Genomic DNA, 19903 nt, shown 5'->3' with positions numbered 1-19903 from the left:
CTTGGGGAGTTCAGAAGGGCTCTCTCCTGGCTCCACTGCCAAGAGTGAACTGAAATGTCATACCAAAACCTGACGCAGAAGTAACACATTGTTCATTTCTGGTGTGAGCCCCATGTTCTCTGCTGTGCATGCAACCCCTCCTGCCCCAGGGCCAGGAGGGACCAGGCTTATTGCAGAGCTCATGGTATGTGATGAGACAGAGCAGGTTTGTGGATGCTGTGCCACTGCTGAGAGCAATTCCTGCAGCTGCTGGCTGGTGGGATGCCTTTTGTCATCATACTGTCTACAATAATCAATAACCATCTTTCATCAGCAGTTAACCATTAACTCCTGGCAAATAGCAGACCTTTTTTGTAACCTTTTGTTACAAATAAATAAATAGATGTAACAGCCTTGGATAAGGCAACAAATATTCTGAAATTCCCATTTCCTATGTTGGAGCTGAGCTAGTCGAAGGACCAGCATTTTCTTAACACTTTGTTTGCAATGAACTGATGGATCTAGCTGGCAGCTAGTTTGTATTACAGGTTTAGCTTGGGACATTGGTATGTGATAATATTATAGTTCCTGCCTCACTGAAATCAGGTTTAAGATTTATTTTTTTTAAATAATCTATTATTAATAGACTTATTGTTTTTTAAAATGCTTGTTTCATTTGACAGATATGCTTATGATCCAAAATGGCAACATTGTGCCAGGATGTTGAAAGGGTAATCTCTCTTCATGATTTGAAATGAGAGAGTTAAAGGTATAAAGACCAAAAACCCCATGATTTAATGAAAGATCTTTCCATTTCAGTATTTGAATCAGTAGCATAGGAAGATTGCTTTCTTCAAATATTTTTATTTTTTTAGCTTGACAGTATCCCATTTACACTGATCACACTACACAGCTGATACAGTTGGGTGTGTTAATGCTGCACTGAACTGAAACAGTTTGGTTTCAGAAGCGGTGTTTAAAATGTGTCTTGAATAGTTTGGAGTGGGGGGCAGAGCTACTCACGGGCATCGTGTTGTCTGTGACTGTTTCTTCATCAGGAGCCCGGATGAAATCTCAGCTGTATCACTGGGTACTGCTCTTCTGCCAGCTTTGCTTATCTCCATACAGCTATCTGCCAGGGACAGATGGCATTTCTTTCTCTCTGGTGTGGCAGCTTAGGCCAATTCATATACTAGGAGTGAATAAAAGCAAAACCTATGGAAACTGAACTGAGACACCCAGCGCTTGGTTAGCTTAACTTTGTTCTTTCTGCTATTAAAGTTTCTACCAGTTTGTAATATGCTAATTCCCCCCTGAGCAGCTTGCATTTGTATTTTCTGTGTGTTTGTGTATAAAATGTTCACAACACAGCAGGGCAGAATTCAGGATGATTAAAGCCCAATTTTGTAGTTCTTGAGTTCCTAGACTCTGAAGTATATTAGCAGTTTTGTTGATGCTGATGATTAATGCTAAGCTTGTGTGTGCTTTTGTAGAAATAGGGCCTCAAAGAGCACATGGAGCACAGCAGCTTCATTATAGAGTTGTATGAGGCAGAAATCTCAATTTTTGTTTTCTACTCTAGTGTTTTCAAAATCACACAGCCTTGTCTTGAGATGTACTGTCCTGCTACAATCAAATAGAGACCAGTGGACATCTCAGGAGAACTTAAAATCTGTGGTCCTGAGTATGTGACATAAGGATGTGGATTCTCCAGCATTTAATTTCCTCTTCACGGGGATACAGAATTCTTGATTTATCTCCCTGTCTTGGTTTGAATTTAGAGAGATTATGTGTAGATAGAAATAAATGCATAGGCAAAAGACTCTTAAAGCTCTAACTATGAGGAAAAAGCTTTTTAAAAACAAACAAAAAAATACCCCAAAACACCCCCTCTTTGTAGAGCTTATTAAAATCATGACATTTCTTGTGAGTCTGCTGTGTGTGGAGCTAACCACTGACTTTGCCAGTGCTACATTGGCTCTTCGTACTTTGGTCTCATGCGGACTTCATGGGAGTCATCCCCGGCGTCACCAAGAGCAGGCTCGGGCAGCAGAGGTGAATTTCTGAGTCTACTGAAGCAAAACTGCCAGCCAGAATTTTTGCCCTTAGACTATAAGGAAGGTAGAAGCCTTGCACTTCTGTTTTGTAAGGTGCCAGGTTATGTGTATGAGGTTACATACTACTATTCGTGGAAAGTTAAACAATTACTAAATGTGACTGACAGACCCGTTTTCCCAGTACTGCATGGCTTCCACATGGACCAATGCTCTTGATGTTGCACTGCTGGAGAGGGGCAAAGAGAAGTCTTGGTTTTGGACCGAATTGTTGTCTTGTTAGTGATTATTGAATGTAATGTGGTGGAGCACCTAGTTGTGAAGGTCTAAGTTATCTCTTGGGCAAATGGAATTATTTCCAAGAAGCGTGCTCATTTTCTGTCCTCTCTTGTTGCACCTGCCTCCTTTGGATTTCTGTCTTTGGCCAGCCTCAGTCTCCATGCATGGAAACACCAGCAGTGGCTTCCCACACGCACTCTCTTTTAATTTTGGGTTAATTCCCATGCGTTTGTTTCACTCAAGCCACCTGTTGCTGTCTTGAGTGCTTGAATCTATTCAGGGTGAGGAGCTCATTGGTCTAGGGCCTGATGGGTGTATCATGAGTGTTATGAATCAATGGCCTGGAGCTGTTTTTAGGAGCTGCGGAGCACTCTTAACTTTCATTCTCTTTCTGCTTTGTAGGTATTTGTATAAAATGTGGAAAAGGTGTGTATGGAGCGAGCCAGGCTTGCCAAGCAATGGGTAACCTCTATCATACCAACTGCTTCACATGCTGCTCTTGTGGTAAGTCAGATCTACTACAGCCGTGTTAAGTGGCTTCCTTTTGTAATATATATTCCTTTAGCAACCAGTGCACAAAGTGAGACCTCATCTTGCCTGCTTCCTGAGGCAAAATTCCCATGCAAGACTCCAGCTTCAAAAGTTGTTTTTTATTTGCCATCTGTAAGTGTTCAATGGTGTTTTCTTAAGCAACAGCCCAGAAAAGTAGTATTTGGTTGTTCTAAGGGCTGCATTTACAAAATGGCTTCAACCTGGCCATTATAAGCACTACATACTTTAAATCACTTGTGTTTATGGAACTGTAATGTGCATTTATCATTTTTACAAAGAAACAAAAGAATTTGTGCAGCCAAAACTGTTTTCCCTCGCTTTCTATTTGCAAATGTATCTCTAGTCAAGCAGGTATATTTGTTGTTTCTGTATATACATAATGCTCAAAATGCTTTCTTATGTTTGAATGTGATAAAACCAAATAGAAACTGCATGTTGAAACACCTTAAGCTATTACAGTATTTTATTTTTGTAGAGGAAAACTTGCAGGTAAATAACTCTCCTCCTTGCCCTTCTCATGACCTTTTCAAGTTTCTCTTAATTTGAACGCATCTGAAAGTGATGCATTTTGTATGTGATTTGGAGAAGTCATGGCTTTGCCAGAGGAAACAGGACTTGGAAAATTCAGGGCAGCACTTTCAGAAGTGTTTGCCTTAAGTCAAGCTTTGTGAACTTAAGTTGGAAACTTTCTCACTGTCTTGTCTAACTGCTGAGAGCTCACAAATTCCCACTGAGTTCAAGGGAAGTATGAGAGCTCAATTTTCAGGAGTCTGGTAATTTTTCTTGATATACCCACACACTTATTTACATTCCTAATATATGAAAACATTTGCCTGGATGTTGAAGACCTTGTTGCGATACGTATACACAGCAAATGATACACTCTGAGCAGAATATGCCCAGTGTAAATTGTTTATAAAAAGGATTAATTAAAGATTAGAAAAAGAGTAAAAGATTATTGGCATAGAACCAAAGAAGTTGATAACTAAAAGACCATTGTAAAGTTCACTTGTAAAAGGAGACGTGTTGTCTTTTCTCCTGAGATTTGTACAGATAAATATTGGTTTAAAGAAACCTACAACCTGAACGTGGAATTTAGTGACCTTTATAAATTACTCTGGACCATTACCAGGTTCTAGAATAAACTCGTCTCAGACCTTCAGGGATTGCTCTCGACTTTGCTCAAGTCTGACAGTGAATGAGTAGCTATTTTGTTGGCTCCCAAAGTGAACAGCATCCTGCTTAGCAGAGGATTACAAAACATGATATCGGATAATATCTATCCACTCATCGCCAACATTAACCTAACCTAATTGCATGGGTGAATTCCAGCTTCCTTTCTGGGGCAGATGTGTTTTTTTTTAAGTAGTGAGGATGCATGTTTGCTACCACAGGGGTCTGTACACAGGTCACTCTGTTCCTCAGAAGAATGTATAAGGGCTGAGGAATGTATTTTAACAGCAAAATACAAACCTAAGTTAATTATTCAAAAGCAAAACAAGCTTTTCTGACTGGGCAAAGTGCGTGTGGCCAGTGTACGTCTACCATAGGGCGACTTCAGACATGTCCGTTCGGAGCGTAGTTTTGCCCCACCCCACCATGCTGGTGGAATTTTGTGATTCACACAGCTTTCCATGAGTCACGCACACGCACAAGGAAGCAGTGCTCCAGGTTGTCTTCTGAGGTTCTTGCCGTACTGCTTGTGGGCTGGAGGGCCCAGCTGTCATCCGCCAGGATGTTTCGCAAGCGAAAAGGGCTTGGATTTCCTTCTGTCTGCAGCCTCTGATACAATCCCATTGAAAGGGGAATGTGTGGGGACTTTTTTATGTTAGGCACCGAAAAGGTGGATGTGCTGCTAACGTGGCAGTAGTGCCAGAATGCAGGTAAAAAAACTTGATCAAAGCTTAGGGTCAGCTACATGCGATGGTGAGTCAAAAGCAGAGCTTTTCCTCTCCACTCAGCTCTGAAATGGTATCAAAATGAGCATAGCTGGAAAGGGGTTGTTGCATTAACTCTTTGGTTCCCCACTTTATCTCGGGCTGTGTGGTCCTTGGGAAAACCGTAGTGATTCAAGACAGTGCTGGTAGATCCAGATGTTGGGAACGAGGCATGCAGGTCTGTCCTGGGTTTGGCTAGGATAGAGTTAATTTTGACAAGAAGCTGGGAGGGGACACAACAAGGGTAGCTGACCCAAACTAGAGATATTTGATACCATATGACTGTCATACTCGGTATATATACTGGGGGAGCTGGGGGAGGGGCGGGAGGAGGGATTGAGGCTCAGGAACAGGCTGAGCATCAGGTTCTGGGTGGTGAGCAATTGCATTATACATCGCTTACTTTATACATTCTTTTATTAGTATTGTTATTATTACTTCTCTTCTTGTGTTGTACTATTGAACTGACCTTATCTCAGCCCACGAGGTTTTAGAGCAAAAGGCCACGCGGTACTTACCTGCTGGCTGGGGTTTTAAACCATGACAAGGTCCCACCTATGGGAATTGCATCCTGCAGTGTGCTGCTGAAAACAAGCAACCAAACACAAACTTCTCATAGTAGCGCAGTTTATGAACAGGTAGTTCATTTTGCCTTCAGTGTGACATTTCTGAGAATTCTGCGCTCTGGTTTTGGTGCCCGCCTTTAAAGAGATGAGGGAAAAAGTGGAGAGGGTCTGAAAGGAATGATAGATGATTAATTAATCATAGATGATTAAAGGCTGGAAGAAGAAAGCTAATTGTGAGCACTCAGTGTATTTCGGGTATCAGAAATGATGAGAGGGACATGCGGTTGGAGCTCGTAAATACTTTTACCATAAAACAGCATTAGAAAGTGGTCTTATACGTACCAGAGACAAACACAAGAGAGATCTTTCTGGAGGCTGCAATTACACAATTAAAATAGGAAATCAAAGACACTTTTTATACAATGAGGATGATTAACTGCTGGAATGAAATAGCAAGAGAAGTGGCAGATTCTCGTTTCTTCTTTGTATTCAAATTAAGACCAAATGTCCCTTTGGAAAGTGTTTTAAGTTGAGCCAAGCTTTTTAGATTCAGTACATAGGTAACTGGGTGATCATTAATGACGTTTGTGAGGCAAGAGGTCGCAGAACACAGACTAATGCTCCTTCTGAGCCTTTGACAGGAGAGTACAGAAGTGTGTGAGTACTCTGCCTAAAACGGTTCCTATGCACTAGTTCTTATGTATTCTTAGAAATATGAGAGTACAAGCTTGCCTTTCTTTTTTTCCGCTTTTTTCCAAATAACAAGAACAATCCAAACTCTCCTCCAGCAGTTATCAGTCTTGCTTTCAATATAACAGATCTAGAAAGTAAAAGGCAGTAACCAAAGAAGATGAATTCTGTATCTGAAGATGTTTGATTTAGATAAGGGCCCAATATTTAACCAGCAACAATTAAAAAAATAAAATAAAAAAATATATTTCAAACCCTTGGGAAAAGTTGTGATTTGGAGACCACTCAGGCTGAAATGTGATAATGAGTAATGAAGCCTCCAAGGGCCTTGTTTCAGCACTCAGCAGTGAGTATTTTCAGCTCAGCAAAGACCAGTGCAGTTACGCAGGGAAGCGTTGAAGAGACCCTCAGTAGGAAATTCTGCCCGAGTCGGAGTCCTTTCTTAGGCATTTGTTTGAGTTTAACTTTGGTTTTGGTGCCAAGTGCTATCTGTCAGGGTGCCCTGGTTGAAAAAGGCAGCGGGTGGCAGAATGGGCCTTCCTGCACCTTCCAGGGAGCATACAGCGCGTGTCCCAGTGCTGTCCTTTTCGACTCCCACCATCATATGTGACACCATTGCTGGAGGGTTTGTGTTGCTTGTAATTAAGAGGAGAACCTAAAACATGCTCACAGATGCAGGCAGCTCTGTGAGGACGCTACCCTTGCTAGTGTAGAAGTGTGAGGATGCAAGGGTGGATTCTCAGGGGTCTTCTGCAGTGATGGTGGTTAGATCTTGAGAACATGAACACAGAAAGATGAGGAAATATTTAGAAATACAGTAAATAAACGGGAGACTTCTGTCCCCTTTAGATGTTTTGGTAAAATGCTCAGATGGTCAATCTCTTCGTTGCCTTACTAGGTTCTGGCAACTTCAGGATAAAACTCAGTAATATATTGATTCAGAACTGTACAGGATCTTCTCAAAAAAGAAAAAGGAAATCTTGCCAATGAGCTGAGGTCAGAAGAAGAATGGAAATGAAAAGTAAATGACCTAGCAGGCACATTTTATATGTTGCATTTCTGCCTCTTTAATGTGTTCACTGGGCTTTGGATAGTTGAGCCTTGCTCCCATAACTGAGCAAGTTCAGCATCTCAGAGCTTTGCTCTGTCAGTTAATTTTTGTTATGTCTCTGTGTAAACCCCTATTGCCTTCTGCAAAAAGCCATGCTCCTCAGATGAGCTTTTTTTTTTTTTTTTCCTTCTCCACCCCCACCCCCCAAGGTCAGATAATTCTCTTCAGGTAATGTAAAAGCCAAAGCGATCTGGTTTCGCTGGGATCAAGTAGTTCAATGTAGATCTTTATCCACAGTCTCTTAGAGAAAACAACTGAAGCTTGTTAGGATAGTTTTTAAATGTAGATTCAAATCCTTTCCCAGCCCTAACGCCAGTGGAACCTCTTTTAGGCCTTGATTCAGCAAAACACTTAGACATGTGCTTAAATCTGTTATATTACTCATATGTAAGCATGCTTTGCTGAATGTTAAATAACAGAGATGAATTCAGGCAACAACATACACTGTCCCTTCTGTTAAGTGTAAAATTTAAGTTTTGGCAGGAGTTCAGTTGCAGATTTTGCTTATGGAAGACAAGAGCTGAAAAATGTCTGCCTGAAAAGCTCATCATCTAATTCCACTTGGTAGTATTTCAGAGCATGACAGGATTTCTTGAAGAATAATTGCAATAATGCCAGATTGCTTGTGTGCTCTAAGTGCTGGTGATCAGTTGCAGGAATTAATAGGGTCTATTTGATACTCATTACAGAAGATAATTTGCCAGGTGCCTCCAGTTTGCAGATCATAATGCTATCCATAGCATCTTTTCAGGCTGAAAATTTTAATCCAGTGGCAGTGATTGTAGAAACTGCAGTAAGATAAATCTTTACAATGAGGAATATCGGTCTGTTATTTGTTACTCTGATGGTGTAGGAGATGGGGAGGGAATGAGCTTTGCAGAGCTAAGGGTTTGAAGTCTCTGTACTTGGAAAGCTGAGGCATACTTTACCATAAAAAACAGGAACGCGTTCTGCTCTCTTACATGAAGGTAAATGTTTGAGGATGCCATTCGTCTTTAATTTGCACTTTTGCCACTGGTTTTAAGGCACAGGAAATCACCGCAAGAGCAATCAGAAGCCTAAAGCAAACTGTATAATCCCAAAGGTATGCAGCTCGTTTCTTACCTGGTAGCTATTGATCAGACTGGAGCACTCACAGGGGTTTCATACAGCAGTTTAATTTTAAGGGACAGCTCGTGAAGGTATCACAGTTCAGTTGACTACTGGTGCTGCTGCTGCCTCAGCACCAGCCTTTGTCCAGACTTCACAAGCTCATTGCTACAAGCCTCTAAGAGAAGGATCACAGCGAGGGCTGACAGCGCTGCCATTTTAAAAGGCCAAGTGGGACAACTGTAGCAGTAGCTATTGTTACCCTGAAGGTGTAAAGAGCAATTCTGAATTAGCCCGTGCCCTCCAACTGATGTGAAAGAGGAATCGGTTCGTGGTTGTGGATGCAACCTGCCTTTTCACTTGTATTAAGTCTTGGAGACAACAGCTCCCTTCTGACTGAGGCCACTCAGTGCTGCTGTTTGTAGACGTCTATTAATAGGTGTTTCCTCATGTCCTGGCTTGTAGGGAGAAGTTCCTTGCGACCCTGGAAATGGTCTTTTGCGTATTTGCTGCCCCGGGTTGAACCTTTGTTTGCTCTTGGTGGTAGTAAGGCACAGAGCATGTTAAGGGAGCTGTGTCCCTTCAGTGTATATTTATCAGCAGTTGGTGAGTTTTTAAAATACCTAAATTCCCAGTGGAAGGTTCATTTTCAATTTGTATTTGTTCTGTCCCCACAGCATAAGTTTGGCATGAGTCACTGTATCCAAATTGCATGCTGCCAGTACTTCTTTGTAGCCTTAAATTAAATTCTCTGTGAATGTGATTTTCAAACAGAATAAAGCAAAATTTGGTGTCAAATTGATGAGCCCTACACACTGTGTGTCCACCAGTATTAGAGTTGGTAATCACGGTGGTACAAATGTGTGTATGTGTCAGTGGCTTTTAACTCTTCAGTGCCTTCTGCCTGACTTTTAGGTGACTCAGTTGCAGGTTCAGTATCTGTTCATCTGACTGCCACCGCTTTATGCAACTATTCTGAGCACCAAGGAAACACAGAAAGAACACTTAAGGGAGAGGAGCTAATGACTATTGCTGCGAGGGGTACATTGCTGTGCAGTGAAAGTCTGCTGAGTAGCTAATGTCCTTGCACGCTTTGCCCTGCCATTTTCTAACCACATACTGTCAGACTGGAGCAGACTGGAATTTTGGGATTTTTGGTCTGTAATCCTGCCAGAGCCATTGGCTAATACCTGGTGCTCAGGGGAAGACAAGCCGGCGGGTGATTCAGTGCTGTACATGTGGGAACATTCCTCCCCGACCCCCGTGGCCTGGAGCGTGAGAGCTGGATGCCCTCAACTTGCATAACTGCGATTGTTACTCATCCCCAACTCAGACCCCGCATTTGGATTGAATTCACGGCCACCTGAATGTTTGGTGGTTTCCAAGCCATAACTGGAGCTAACAGTAGGTCCTGATGCACTGCGTGTGGGGCACTTACTTTGAGGTGTGATTCATGGGAAAAGCCAAGCGCTTTGGAGAGGTGCGAGTTTGGTTAGGAAGAAGGACCGAAGGATTTGCTGTATGGGCTGCTAAGACTGCGGTTTGTGTAGACGTGTAATTGAGATAACTAGCAGCATTGCTGCAGGAGTGCAGAATTTTGCCTGAGTCATTCTTTGTCTCTGGCATAAGTTACAGCCCGTGCATAGCTCCATGCTTTCCATTTTAACACCTATCAAGACAGATAGTTAAAAACTATTTCAGGTATGTCTGCAACTGCAGTCCCAGATGAACCCATTAATGCAAAACTCACAGAAAGGGAGGTGCTCACTTCAAAAAGAGGCAGTCGGAGGGCAGAGATGACAGCTGGCTTCGGACAGTTCGGGTTCACCTTGCACAAGACTGAACCATGAATGAGTCTCGGCAAAGGAATGTAATCTTGTCTTCTGGTAATTAAAGTCAAACTTGGATACCAGCCCATGTGAAAGCCCAAGTACCTTCGGGTACCGATTGGTAGAAAAATGTTTCCTTTATCTTGATCTGTGGTTAGTCTGATAATATTCCAGGCTTTAGAAAAACAAATAAGGATGGGATATGGGATGGAAAAAGGGTAATCAGAAGTGTTTGAGATGGGACTGACACAGGAAACTCTCTTTTATTTACAATGTATTTGGTTGGGTTTTATATTTTAGGAGGTATTTAGTAGTTTCTCTGCATTGCTGTCATCCCAGCTAGCTCTGGTCCAGCAGGGCGTGATCGGTGTGCGTGACTTCAGATAAATAGACCAGTCCATTGACCATGTCCCTTCTACAACTGATACTACTAGATGTTATGTCACGAAAGGTTTTAAATTCTGTGACTACTTTAAATTAAGTTAGTTCAACTCTAGGAGAGAACCTGTTTTTAAAGGGTGGCTCGTCTGATTGGCCCAGTCCTGGGCCTTACTTCCATGGGGACATCTCAGGTGCTTGAAGATGCACGTGCTTAAAGGTTTTTTTGGTTGGGGGGGTCTTAATACAGAGTATCGCTCTTCTCTGAGGGCTGCTTTAGCAGCTAGTGTTGGTAGATCTGGAGGCTGACCCCCAGGGAAAGGTGGTGTTGATAGGTAGCTAGCTGACATAGAAACAGAAAACATTTCCATTCCCTATTTCTGATTATCAGAGGGCATGGGATGAATTGGTTTTTCTCTGCCTCCTTGTTTCCTTGAAAGGTAGTAATTGCGTTCTGCTATTAATTATTCCAGCATGAAATGCATGTCTTTTGATGGTTATTTTAATTGGTGGGGGTTGCCTGGCAACTAATGATGGAAACTTTTCTCTGTGTTGATTGACTGACCATAGATGTATTCCTCACACAATATTTTTTGTATTCATAATGTGGAAGCAATCACTGACAGCACCTGTGATCTTTTCAGGGGTTGGAAAACACATAAAGTAAAGAAAAAAATACTCTTAATTAACAAGGCTTCTGCCTCTAATTTTTATTTCTCTGTAAAAACCACAGAGAACCTAATCGCTTCCTTGCATAGTTTCGTGTGTTTGGAATGCCACCTATTGTTTAGTGTAACAAGATTTGCTAAAATTTCCTTGTTTACTTATCAGCATCTATTATCTGTAGGTCTCGATTATCTTAGTCTGAAACCTACATCTCTTGTGTATTTTTTTCATCTTTCCCTTCTATTCTCTTCTATTCTCTTTCTTGCCTTCCCGTCCACCCATTTAAAATGTTTTCTTGGAACATATCTCAGTTTCTCCAAAAGAAAATATTCCCTCGGGCTACTGTTGAGTTCATCTCTCAAAGGGGAAGAAATCCAGATAATCCAGAACAGAGCACAGGCAAGTCACTGACATTATCAACAGATGTTTCTGTTTCCTATTTCCAGGTTCTGTAATTCTTAAGTATTAACTAAAAACAAAGGGAAAAACAGGTGGAAGGAAAAAAGTGAGGAAGAAAATGAATGACAGGAGATACACATGACTGGCTTCCTGTAATTTTAATGATCTACGTTTCTGCTATATGTTGTCCCTATGTATTTTGCTATATGCCTAGTCAACGCTTTAGTGATGTCCTTGATCCTTTACTCATCTGAAAACAAGACCCTGGAACGCCATAGCTCTCTGAAATACTTTCGATTTTAATATAGATCATCATTTCTTCAACAATAAATCAACCCTTATCTCTACATGTGTCAGTTAATCAGTTTTATCCTTCATCACTTCAGCACTCAGTAAATCAGTTCTTCCTCCCACAAACAACTGATCATTTCTTTTCCAGTGCCTGTCTCAGTATATTTGGTCCTCACACACAAAACATGTCCATGTACAGCAACATGTCCATGCTCATGTGTTTAGCCTCCCCTCTAAACCTGTGTCACCTGGATGCTCTCCTGTCATTTGACTGAATCTCCATCTTTCCTTTGTCCTACCTTTTGGATGTGTGGGTCTCGCCATTAGTGCTCTGGATTGACCCAAAGTGTGGTCTGTGGGCCACCATTACCTGATAGTTTTCCTGGTGCCTTGGAAGGATTGAACTTAAGGGTTTTGTCTCTGATACATCTTCTGTGAAGAAGGGACAGCCAGCTTTCCATCTCCCTTGACTTTTTCTTCTTCTTTCTGCTTACGTTTGCTCTGGCATGTGCCTGTTCTGCTATGGAAGAATTCAGACTTTATTGTTACTGCTGTGTGGGCATCTTTTGTTCTTCATTTCAAATGAGCACATTGGATTTCTTTAGTAAAGATCTTAACTGCGTGTTAGTACCTTTTTCTCCAGAAAATAGTGAGCTTGCCCCCTTGCCCTTGGCACTGTTTGAAATCTTACTTTACCCTGGTCATTTCCCGTTTTGACTTGTTATGCATATCTTAGGCTTTTCCTGGATCCCTGAGTTCCCAGGGTTTAAAGACTCTAGACTGCTGGCAGCTCATCATTCCCTTACCAAGGAGGCAAATTATACCACTTTGCAGCTGTGGAAACTTCAGTCTGTCCTTCCTCACTAGCAAAGCTTCTTTTCCAAACTTCCTGTGTACTTCTACAACTGAATCGCTTTCTGTTCTTATTCCTGTTCCCTGTTTTCCCGCTGTCTCCAGTCTTGGACTTCTTTCTGTCCCTTCCACTGGTGACATTCTGCAGCACAGTGGCAGGACCTCTCTCCTCTCCCCTCTTGCAAGGCTGCACACCCACCTCTCACTCCTGCCCTGCAAGTCCTGCCTAACAGGGACAGGAGCTCTTAGCAAAGGACATGGTATGAAGTGGAAATCTGTTTTTGCTGCCTCTGTTACCTTCATCCTCATGTGTTGTCTAACAAAAGGACTCTTTTGCTTTGCACCTCATCCATGCCTCCTATCCAGGCTAGGTTACTAACTCATCCTTTATAATAATTCTTGTTTACTGCTTATTTCAAGGGAGACATATCTGTATGGCCTGAAAACTCATTGATGTTCCACACCAGAAAGCAGCCTGGGTTTTATCTTACAAATTAATTTTACAGATCAAAGGTTTCCACTGCCACTCTTCACCTCAAGGGTGCTTTTAGTTCTTGCAGGTCTAGAAAAGCTGTTTCCCATGAGAAGCTTGCCATGCACAAAAGAAAAGATTTTTTTTTTTTTTTTTGGTGAAGTTTATCTTCACACTTAGAAACAGTGGCAGCAAACTTTAGCATTCTGTCTTTCAGGCTTTCTTCTGTCAGAAGGTATTGGCAAATGACAGAGAAAAAATTCTTAGCTGAGAGGATTGATAGGTTGGTGGTCACAAAGTGGTGAATTGGCCCTGTGAGGCAGAGGACAGGGTTTTACTCCGCTTGCTGTGGGCTTCCTTGTCATTGTGGGCAGATCACTTAGCCAGTCTGGCTTTACACATGTGGAGCTAATTCTTCTCACCTACCTCACATGGGTGATATTGTGCCGATTCCATTAACATTTTGAAACTATTTGGAGATCCTGAGGTTGAAGTACTGGAGAAGTAAGAAGTTTTGTAAGTTACTAAATAATTATCATTATATCACAAATACATGTATTTGCTGGAGGAAACATTTGCAGTGTCTGGCAGCCAAGCCATACAGCTGCTGCAGTATGCTACTGAATATAATTACTTGCTCAAATAATGCATATTTACAGTTTATGGGGGACTATTTTGAGGATTATGTATCATTAAATACATGGACTAATGTAAGATTTTAAAAAGACTACTTTCCCAGCACCACTCCCCAGAGTCCTTAGTGCATGGGCCACGTGAATAACGTTCCCATTCCTCTGTCCAAGCCCGATGTTGTGTTTTTAATTTATTTTAAGTATCCAAGGAATGCTGTCTCCAGTATTCAGAGGACTCTAAATCGGATGTGAGACACAAATGCACAAGAGAAGCTTATCAGAGAAACAGGGTTGGCGCGAAGCCTACATAAACAGCCATAAATTTTTTTCTCATTTAAATGATGGGACTCGGGAGGATTGGCTGATTATAGCTGCAGTGGGCTGTCTTTGGGCACCAAGGAAAGTGCTTTGGTGACCCCTGGTATTTGACATGAACTGAATGTTTTGCTTGCTTATAAACTTACTGTTACAGAATGACTAGCTTGGTTCTGGTAAATTGACTTCACAGGTCGCTTTCCAGAGTTGTTTACCAGCCATGGATGTTGTCTCCTATCCTTGGACTTCTCAGGAAATTTTAGCTTGGTTTTAACCCAGGTAGGAAGAGCTCTTGTTCCCAACCACTCTTCTTTGCCTCTCTCCCTCAAAACACAATACAGGAAGAAACTCAGTAAATTTGATCTTAGCCAGAAACTATTTTTTTTTTCCCCTTCCAGTAAATACCTCATTTCCGGAAAATCTTGCCTTGGACCAGAACTTCTACTGGTACTTTTTAGATTTAATATCACTCATGGCCAAATCCAGTTTCAGTTAGCGTCAAAGTATTCTTGACTTTGTGGGGAGCAGCATGAGCTCTTAGCTGGGCAGCAAGAGCCTGGTCCCATCACACCAACATTAATGGTGTGGTTTGCCCTAGCTGAGCCTGTTCCCTGTACTTGTATAAAAAGCAGGTAATTTTGCAATAAAGCTTTGATTATGAACAACATGCCAGAAATGGTAAGGAATTATTTTATGGTTTTACTGAGAAACTCCTAGTATTTTACTAGTGTAAAACCTATATGTAGGTGCCCTGCATTGAACTAACACAAATAAAAATAGGAAATCTTCATGCTTTCAAACTCAGTCCCACAGTCTTGAATTAGGTACAGTAAATACTTTCTAAAAACAAACCTGAAGCAAAACCCTTCCATGGCCTGCCTGATAGCCAATGTCCAGTCTGTATTCAGTACTCCTCCACTTATAGGATTATTGACTGCATTTGGCAGCTCACAGGACTAGTATCCGATCGAGCGCAGGCAGTGCGCTTTGGCAGCCAGCAGAGATAATGCAATACGCTGTACGTATACGGTGCACGTCTGGAAATCGGTGTTGGGCTGCGGAGGATGAAAGCAGTCTGGCTGGGGCTGGCACCTGATGTGTAGATGCTCTGTGCTGTCCCTTAAAACAGTCGCCTTCTCTTGATGCTCCACCCTCTCATGAAAGGTCGACAGCCTTCCTGGCTCAACATTCAAATAAATTAATGAGAATTATTTTCTTAAAAGTGGTGGAGAAAGCAGGAGTGTAATAACTTTAGGTGTAGTCCTTGCCTGTCCCAAATGTCCCAGCAGGTCCAGGGCATGCAAGGAGTGAGGAGGGGTTCCTCGGGGAATGGCATTGAGCATTTGCTGGACACTTGGTCCTCTTGCTCCTCTTCTCATGGACACTGAGTACTTGAGGAACAGGTCTGTGTACTGTGGTCTGGGGCCAGAATGACCTCCTAGCGTTGTTTTGGGGTAGTGGGGCCTCAGGTCCTTCAGCATTTCACCCACAACATTGCTGTTTCTGGGTGATGGAATGGCCACCCTGCCAGCTGAAATGGCAAAAAGCATTCCCGTCTCTCTGCAGCGTCCCACAAAGCAGAGTGATGGGTGAAGGTGTAGCTCAGTGTGTTTGCGTTTAAGTTTTTGTTTGTGCGTGTCGTGATTAGAGAGATGTGGAAGCATACTGCAGGCAGTAGGTGTTGCTTACGCTCTCGAAGCGTCTTCTGTTGAGTGGTTTTGCAAGCGCGCTGTCGCTTCGTGCAATTTGGGAGGAGTGCTTGGGGACAGGAAAGCGTAGGGGAGGAGGCTGTTGACAGTCGTAGCCTCTGAGATGAGGTTCAAACCTCGTGGTAAAACTCAGGTGTTTGTGAGGTTACTGGGGCTTTGCAAAGTCATTCCCGAAGTCCCCCGTGAGCGCTTGCTACCTTGTGGTGTCAGGGGCAGGCTTGCAAAAACAGTTGCGTGGATACCCTCCCTTTCCTCTGCCTGTTCATCCCGTGCAGGTGGCACAGGCATCAAGTGCTTGGCAGGGGGTTCTGTCGCTGCTTTGTGCACCATCGCACTCCTTTCTGTCTTCACAAGCTTCCTTTATAGGCACAAAAAAACCCTGTGTTCCTTTCCTTTCCTGTTCAGGGCCCCACGTAACCTCGTCCTCACCTCCGTACCTGCTGTTACTCCTTCTCACCCTGTGATTCAGCTGGTCAGTCCCTAGCATTGCCATCCCCTGCCTGCTCCCTCTGTCCTGCGTCTGCAGCTCAGCCTTGGTGCAGGCAGGCAGCCTGCCTGTGTTTGGGAAGAGGCTCCCACCTCCTGTCTGCCCAGCCGCCCTGCCTTCCACTAGCAGGGACCCTGTGCAGTTCTAGCGGTGCTCCCTGCTCTGGATGCCTCCTTAGGCTTGCTTCTTTGTCCTTCTCTCCCCCAGCTCCCAAGCTGATTTTTCTTGCTTAAAACCATCAAGCCTTGACTCTTTGTTTGCCATGCTCCTGTGAACTTGCACTGCGTTTGGAATAGTAGCAATAAAAGTGAATGATGAGCTAGGCAAGAAATAGGCAAAGAAGTGGAAGAGAGAACCGTTCAAAGTATCGTATCTCCTGTAAGAAGAAATAAAATCGGCAGGGGCTGCTGGCTTCTGACTGCACAGCTGACTCGACTGGTGTAGGTGACTCATGGTGCCAGTGCACATGCAGAATATGGCCGCTAATACCTGCCAGCTCTTTTAATTGTACCTGTGCAGAGTGAAAGGTGTCCGAATTAAAGCATATTTAAAAGCAGAAATGAATTTGGCAATCATTTTTGATTACTGACTGCTGTGTCTCAATGGTTGTTTATCAGTGTATTTTAAAACACAGGTGTGGTATGTCCTAACATTAAATTGGATACAGTCATAGAACCTCAGTCACTTAACACAGCTGGCTGCCTGGGTACTCCACACTGTCACTCTTCCAGCTGCATTCCCTGCAAAATTTTTCCTGGAAATAATGCAAATACCTTACTTGAGTGAGTCAGTGGATTACTGACCTTAGGAACCACAGCAGTGTAAATTCAGACCTATGGAAACAATTTGCTGAATCAGTATTAACAATCCAGCGGTCTCTGGAGCAGCGGTCTCCAAAGTGGGGTGCATGCACCCCAGAGAGTACTTCAGACGATCCATTGGGGCGTGGGAAGAAAATACTTCAGTAGTAGATGTATGTAATTTATAAATAAATAACTATATGTGTATTGGGGGTGCATGCTCAAACCCTTTTTACTGATAGGGGAGCATGAGCAAAAAAGTTTGGAGACTGCTGTTTTAGAGGAAGACAGAGTGAAGAATACACGGCCACCAGGACTTGTTTTGCTGTTTCTACAAGTTATTTAACAAAGGAGAAGGTATATGCTTGGGAAATGAGGGTGGAAATCACCTACTTAAACTCTTAAGAAGGCATGTAGGTAAGGGCCAGACATCATGTTTTCTAAGCCTTGTTTTTGAACAGATGTTATTTTTTTATTAGCCTGGTTAAATTCTAGTAGCAAATCATCCCCATTGTTACAACTGTTCTTTTTCAGGCAGTGCTACATGAGGTTGGTTCAAGTAAAGTGGCCAGTGGCTAATATCTCAGAAGTACTGTGGTGTTTAGATGATGATGGTGAAGATAATTTGGTGTTACACACAGAGATGGCACAGCATGGATGTTGGCAGATGCAGACATACAGTATTGAAACCACAGGGAGGTTCCAGTTAAATATGTGCAAAGGGGAAAGTTGTCCTTTATCGGTGAAGTTCTGCAGCTGATTCTGTATGGTTTTGAATTATTAACTTTGGGGTTTACAGCAGCCAATGCATTTGGGGTTTGTGGTTTGCTGTATAGCTGCTTTTTCTATTTGCCATAGAGCTGCTTTTCCACCTAGCCCAAATGTTGGGCTAGTGAACTGGGTATGCAAAAACAGAAAACCAGGGAAAATCAAAAGAAGGAATAACCAAGTTTGATATGGGCATGGCTGAAGGCAGAGGTTTTCATTGTCTTAGTCACCACTGGCTGTAGTGGTGAGCCGATGTCTCATGCTGGGTAGGGAAGAGAGGAAGGAAGTGGATTTAGTGGAAAATTGATTGCATCTACTTGGGCTCTTTCCAGCTGAATCCTGAGTTAAGTACATTCATCCTGAACTAATCGTTGGGGAGAATTGGCTGAAATCTCACATACTTCTTAAAAGGAAAGCTAAGCATTAAAGGAACAATATCCTTATTGTACCTGAGTGCCAAAAGAAGTGAGTGTACTATCAGGAGTCCTACCTATTCAGCTCTCCGTCTTGGAAGCTGCTTGCGATTCTAGTTCTAACATGACCTGGTGCAGGAAGCTGTGGTCGGTCTACCACAAAACATCAAGGACAGGCCATTTTGCAGGGCTGATTTCTGATTATATTTCAAACTGGCTGTGCAAGGCCCAGTTCATTTCAGTAATTCAGTACAACTGTAATTTTCAGTTTTATTTTATGTACAGCAAAGTATACTGGAATATTGTCTAAACCACATATCTAAGGTCCTAACAAAGTTTTGTTCAATACGCAGAATAAATCTGAGGTAACATTATTAGCATCAGTATAATTGTTCACCAGTGTGAGCAAGAGGAGAGTTGTCTCTCTGTGCAGTTCTTTCAAACTTAATGCTAAATAATCTAAACCCAAAGAATGTGCTTCAGAACTGGCAGAATATTTTAATACTTTGCCATCCTGAAAATAGTTAGATTTTTTTCTACTGTGTACTAACATTTTGAAGCTTGCTTAGCACTTCTGGTCCTGAGGACTATTCCCTGATGGATTCTTCCATTATCACATGAAGAAAAAGGTTACAGCTGTTGCTCAAGGTGCTATCTCTAGGCACTGTGGATCTCAACAATCTCACTTTATGTCAAAGATTTATCTCAAGGGAATGAGAATTGAGCACTGTGAGCTCGATTTCACAAACACATGGGTGCCATTGGTGTTGGCTGCTGAACACTTTCTGGATGTGACTCAAGCATTGCTGGTGTGTTTAGGTTCATCAACAGCGCCCTTTGATGCTGCTCACAGTGAGGTGCTGACGCATATGATGCTACTGGGAGGAAGAAAGTAAACTGTTCCTGTGCAAATCCATTCTTGTTTTTCTGAGACAACGCAGAAGATAGTTTAGGGAAATTGTTCATCTCCCTTGAGGCTCTCTTGCATGTTGCCACAGGATTGGGCTGTGTCCACTCCTTTTGTTCAACATACTTTAATGTATAAAGTATTAGGAGAGAAGGTGATGCTGCAGCTCACTCCATGCAGAGAATGACATTCAGCAATCTGACTTGCCATTCCAGCTCTTGATCAGATTTCTGATCATCTGCTTCAAAGCCAGGCTAAGCTATGATTTTTAGTTGAGGCTGAACTTGAATGAAGAAGAGAATAATGCAAGAAGAACCTGGTAGCAATGGTGAGAGGTCTGCAATGCCCTCAGTTCAGCAAGTTTACCTAACTTTTGCTAGCTAAGTTGTCAGGTGGAGTCTCTGGTGGGTTCTTGCCCTGATCTGAATGTCCAGTTGGCAGTAGGAATGAAACATCTTTTTTATTTTTTTTCCTTGGTTTTGGTTTGGTTTGTTCTTTTTTTTTCTTCCTTCAGTCTTACTGGAATACAGTGGCTTCTTCTTTTGGATGTATTCCCATAGAAATTATCTCCCCGTGTATTATAGCAGTTCACTCCTCATGAAGGCTGCTCATTAACTTCAGGCAAGGCAGAACTCGGAGGCTTGGTCATGTCTCCTGCAGGGAGCTCACACGCAGAGTGCAAACCTTTTGAGTCAGGGACTATCAGTTCTACTTGTACGAGTCCACTT

At 42.6% G+C, this 19903-nt stretch overlaps 1 protein-coding gene across 2 annotated transcripts in view; it reads left to right on the top strand.

The window, feature by feature from the left end:
* The window catches only part of WTIP (WT1 interacting protein), an 88139-nt gene that overhangs the window by 30415 nt on the left and 37821 nt on the right, over positions 1-19903 (top strand). For both annotated transcript variants that reach the window (XM_049806781.1, XM_049806782.1), the window contains exon 2: positions 2715-2816. In XM_049806781.1, the coding sequence (XP_049662738.1) occupies positions 2715-2816 (102 nt within the window). The remainder of the gene's footprint in view (positions 1-2714; positions 2817-19903) is intronic.

Source organism: Accipiter gentilis, chromosome 7, assembly GCF_929443795.1.
Source record: "Accipiter gentilis chromosome 7, bAccGen1.1, whole genome shotgun sequence".
In the NCBI taxonomy this organism is placed as follows: domain Eukaryota; kingdom Metazoa; phylum Chordata; class Aves; order Accipitriformes; family Accipitridae; genus Astur; species Astur gentilis.
This window is presented reverse-complemented; position numbering and strand designations above follow the sequence as displayed.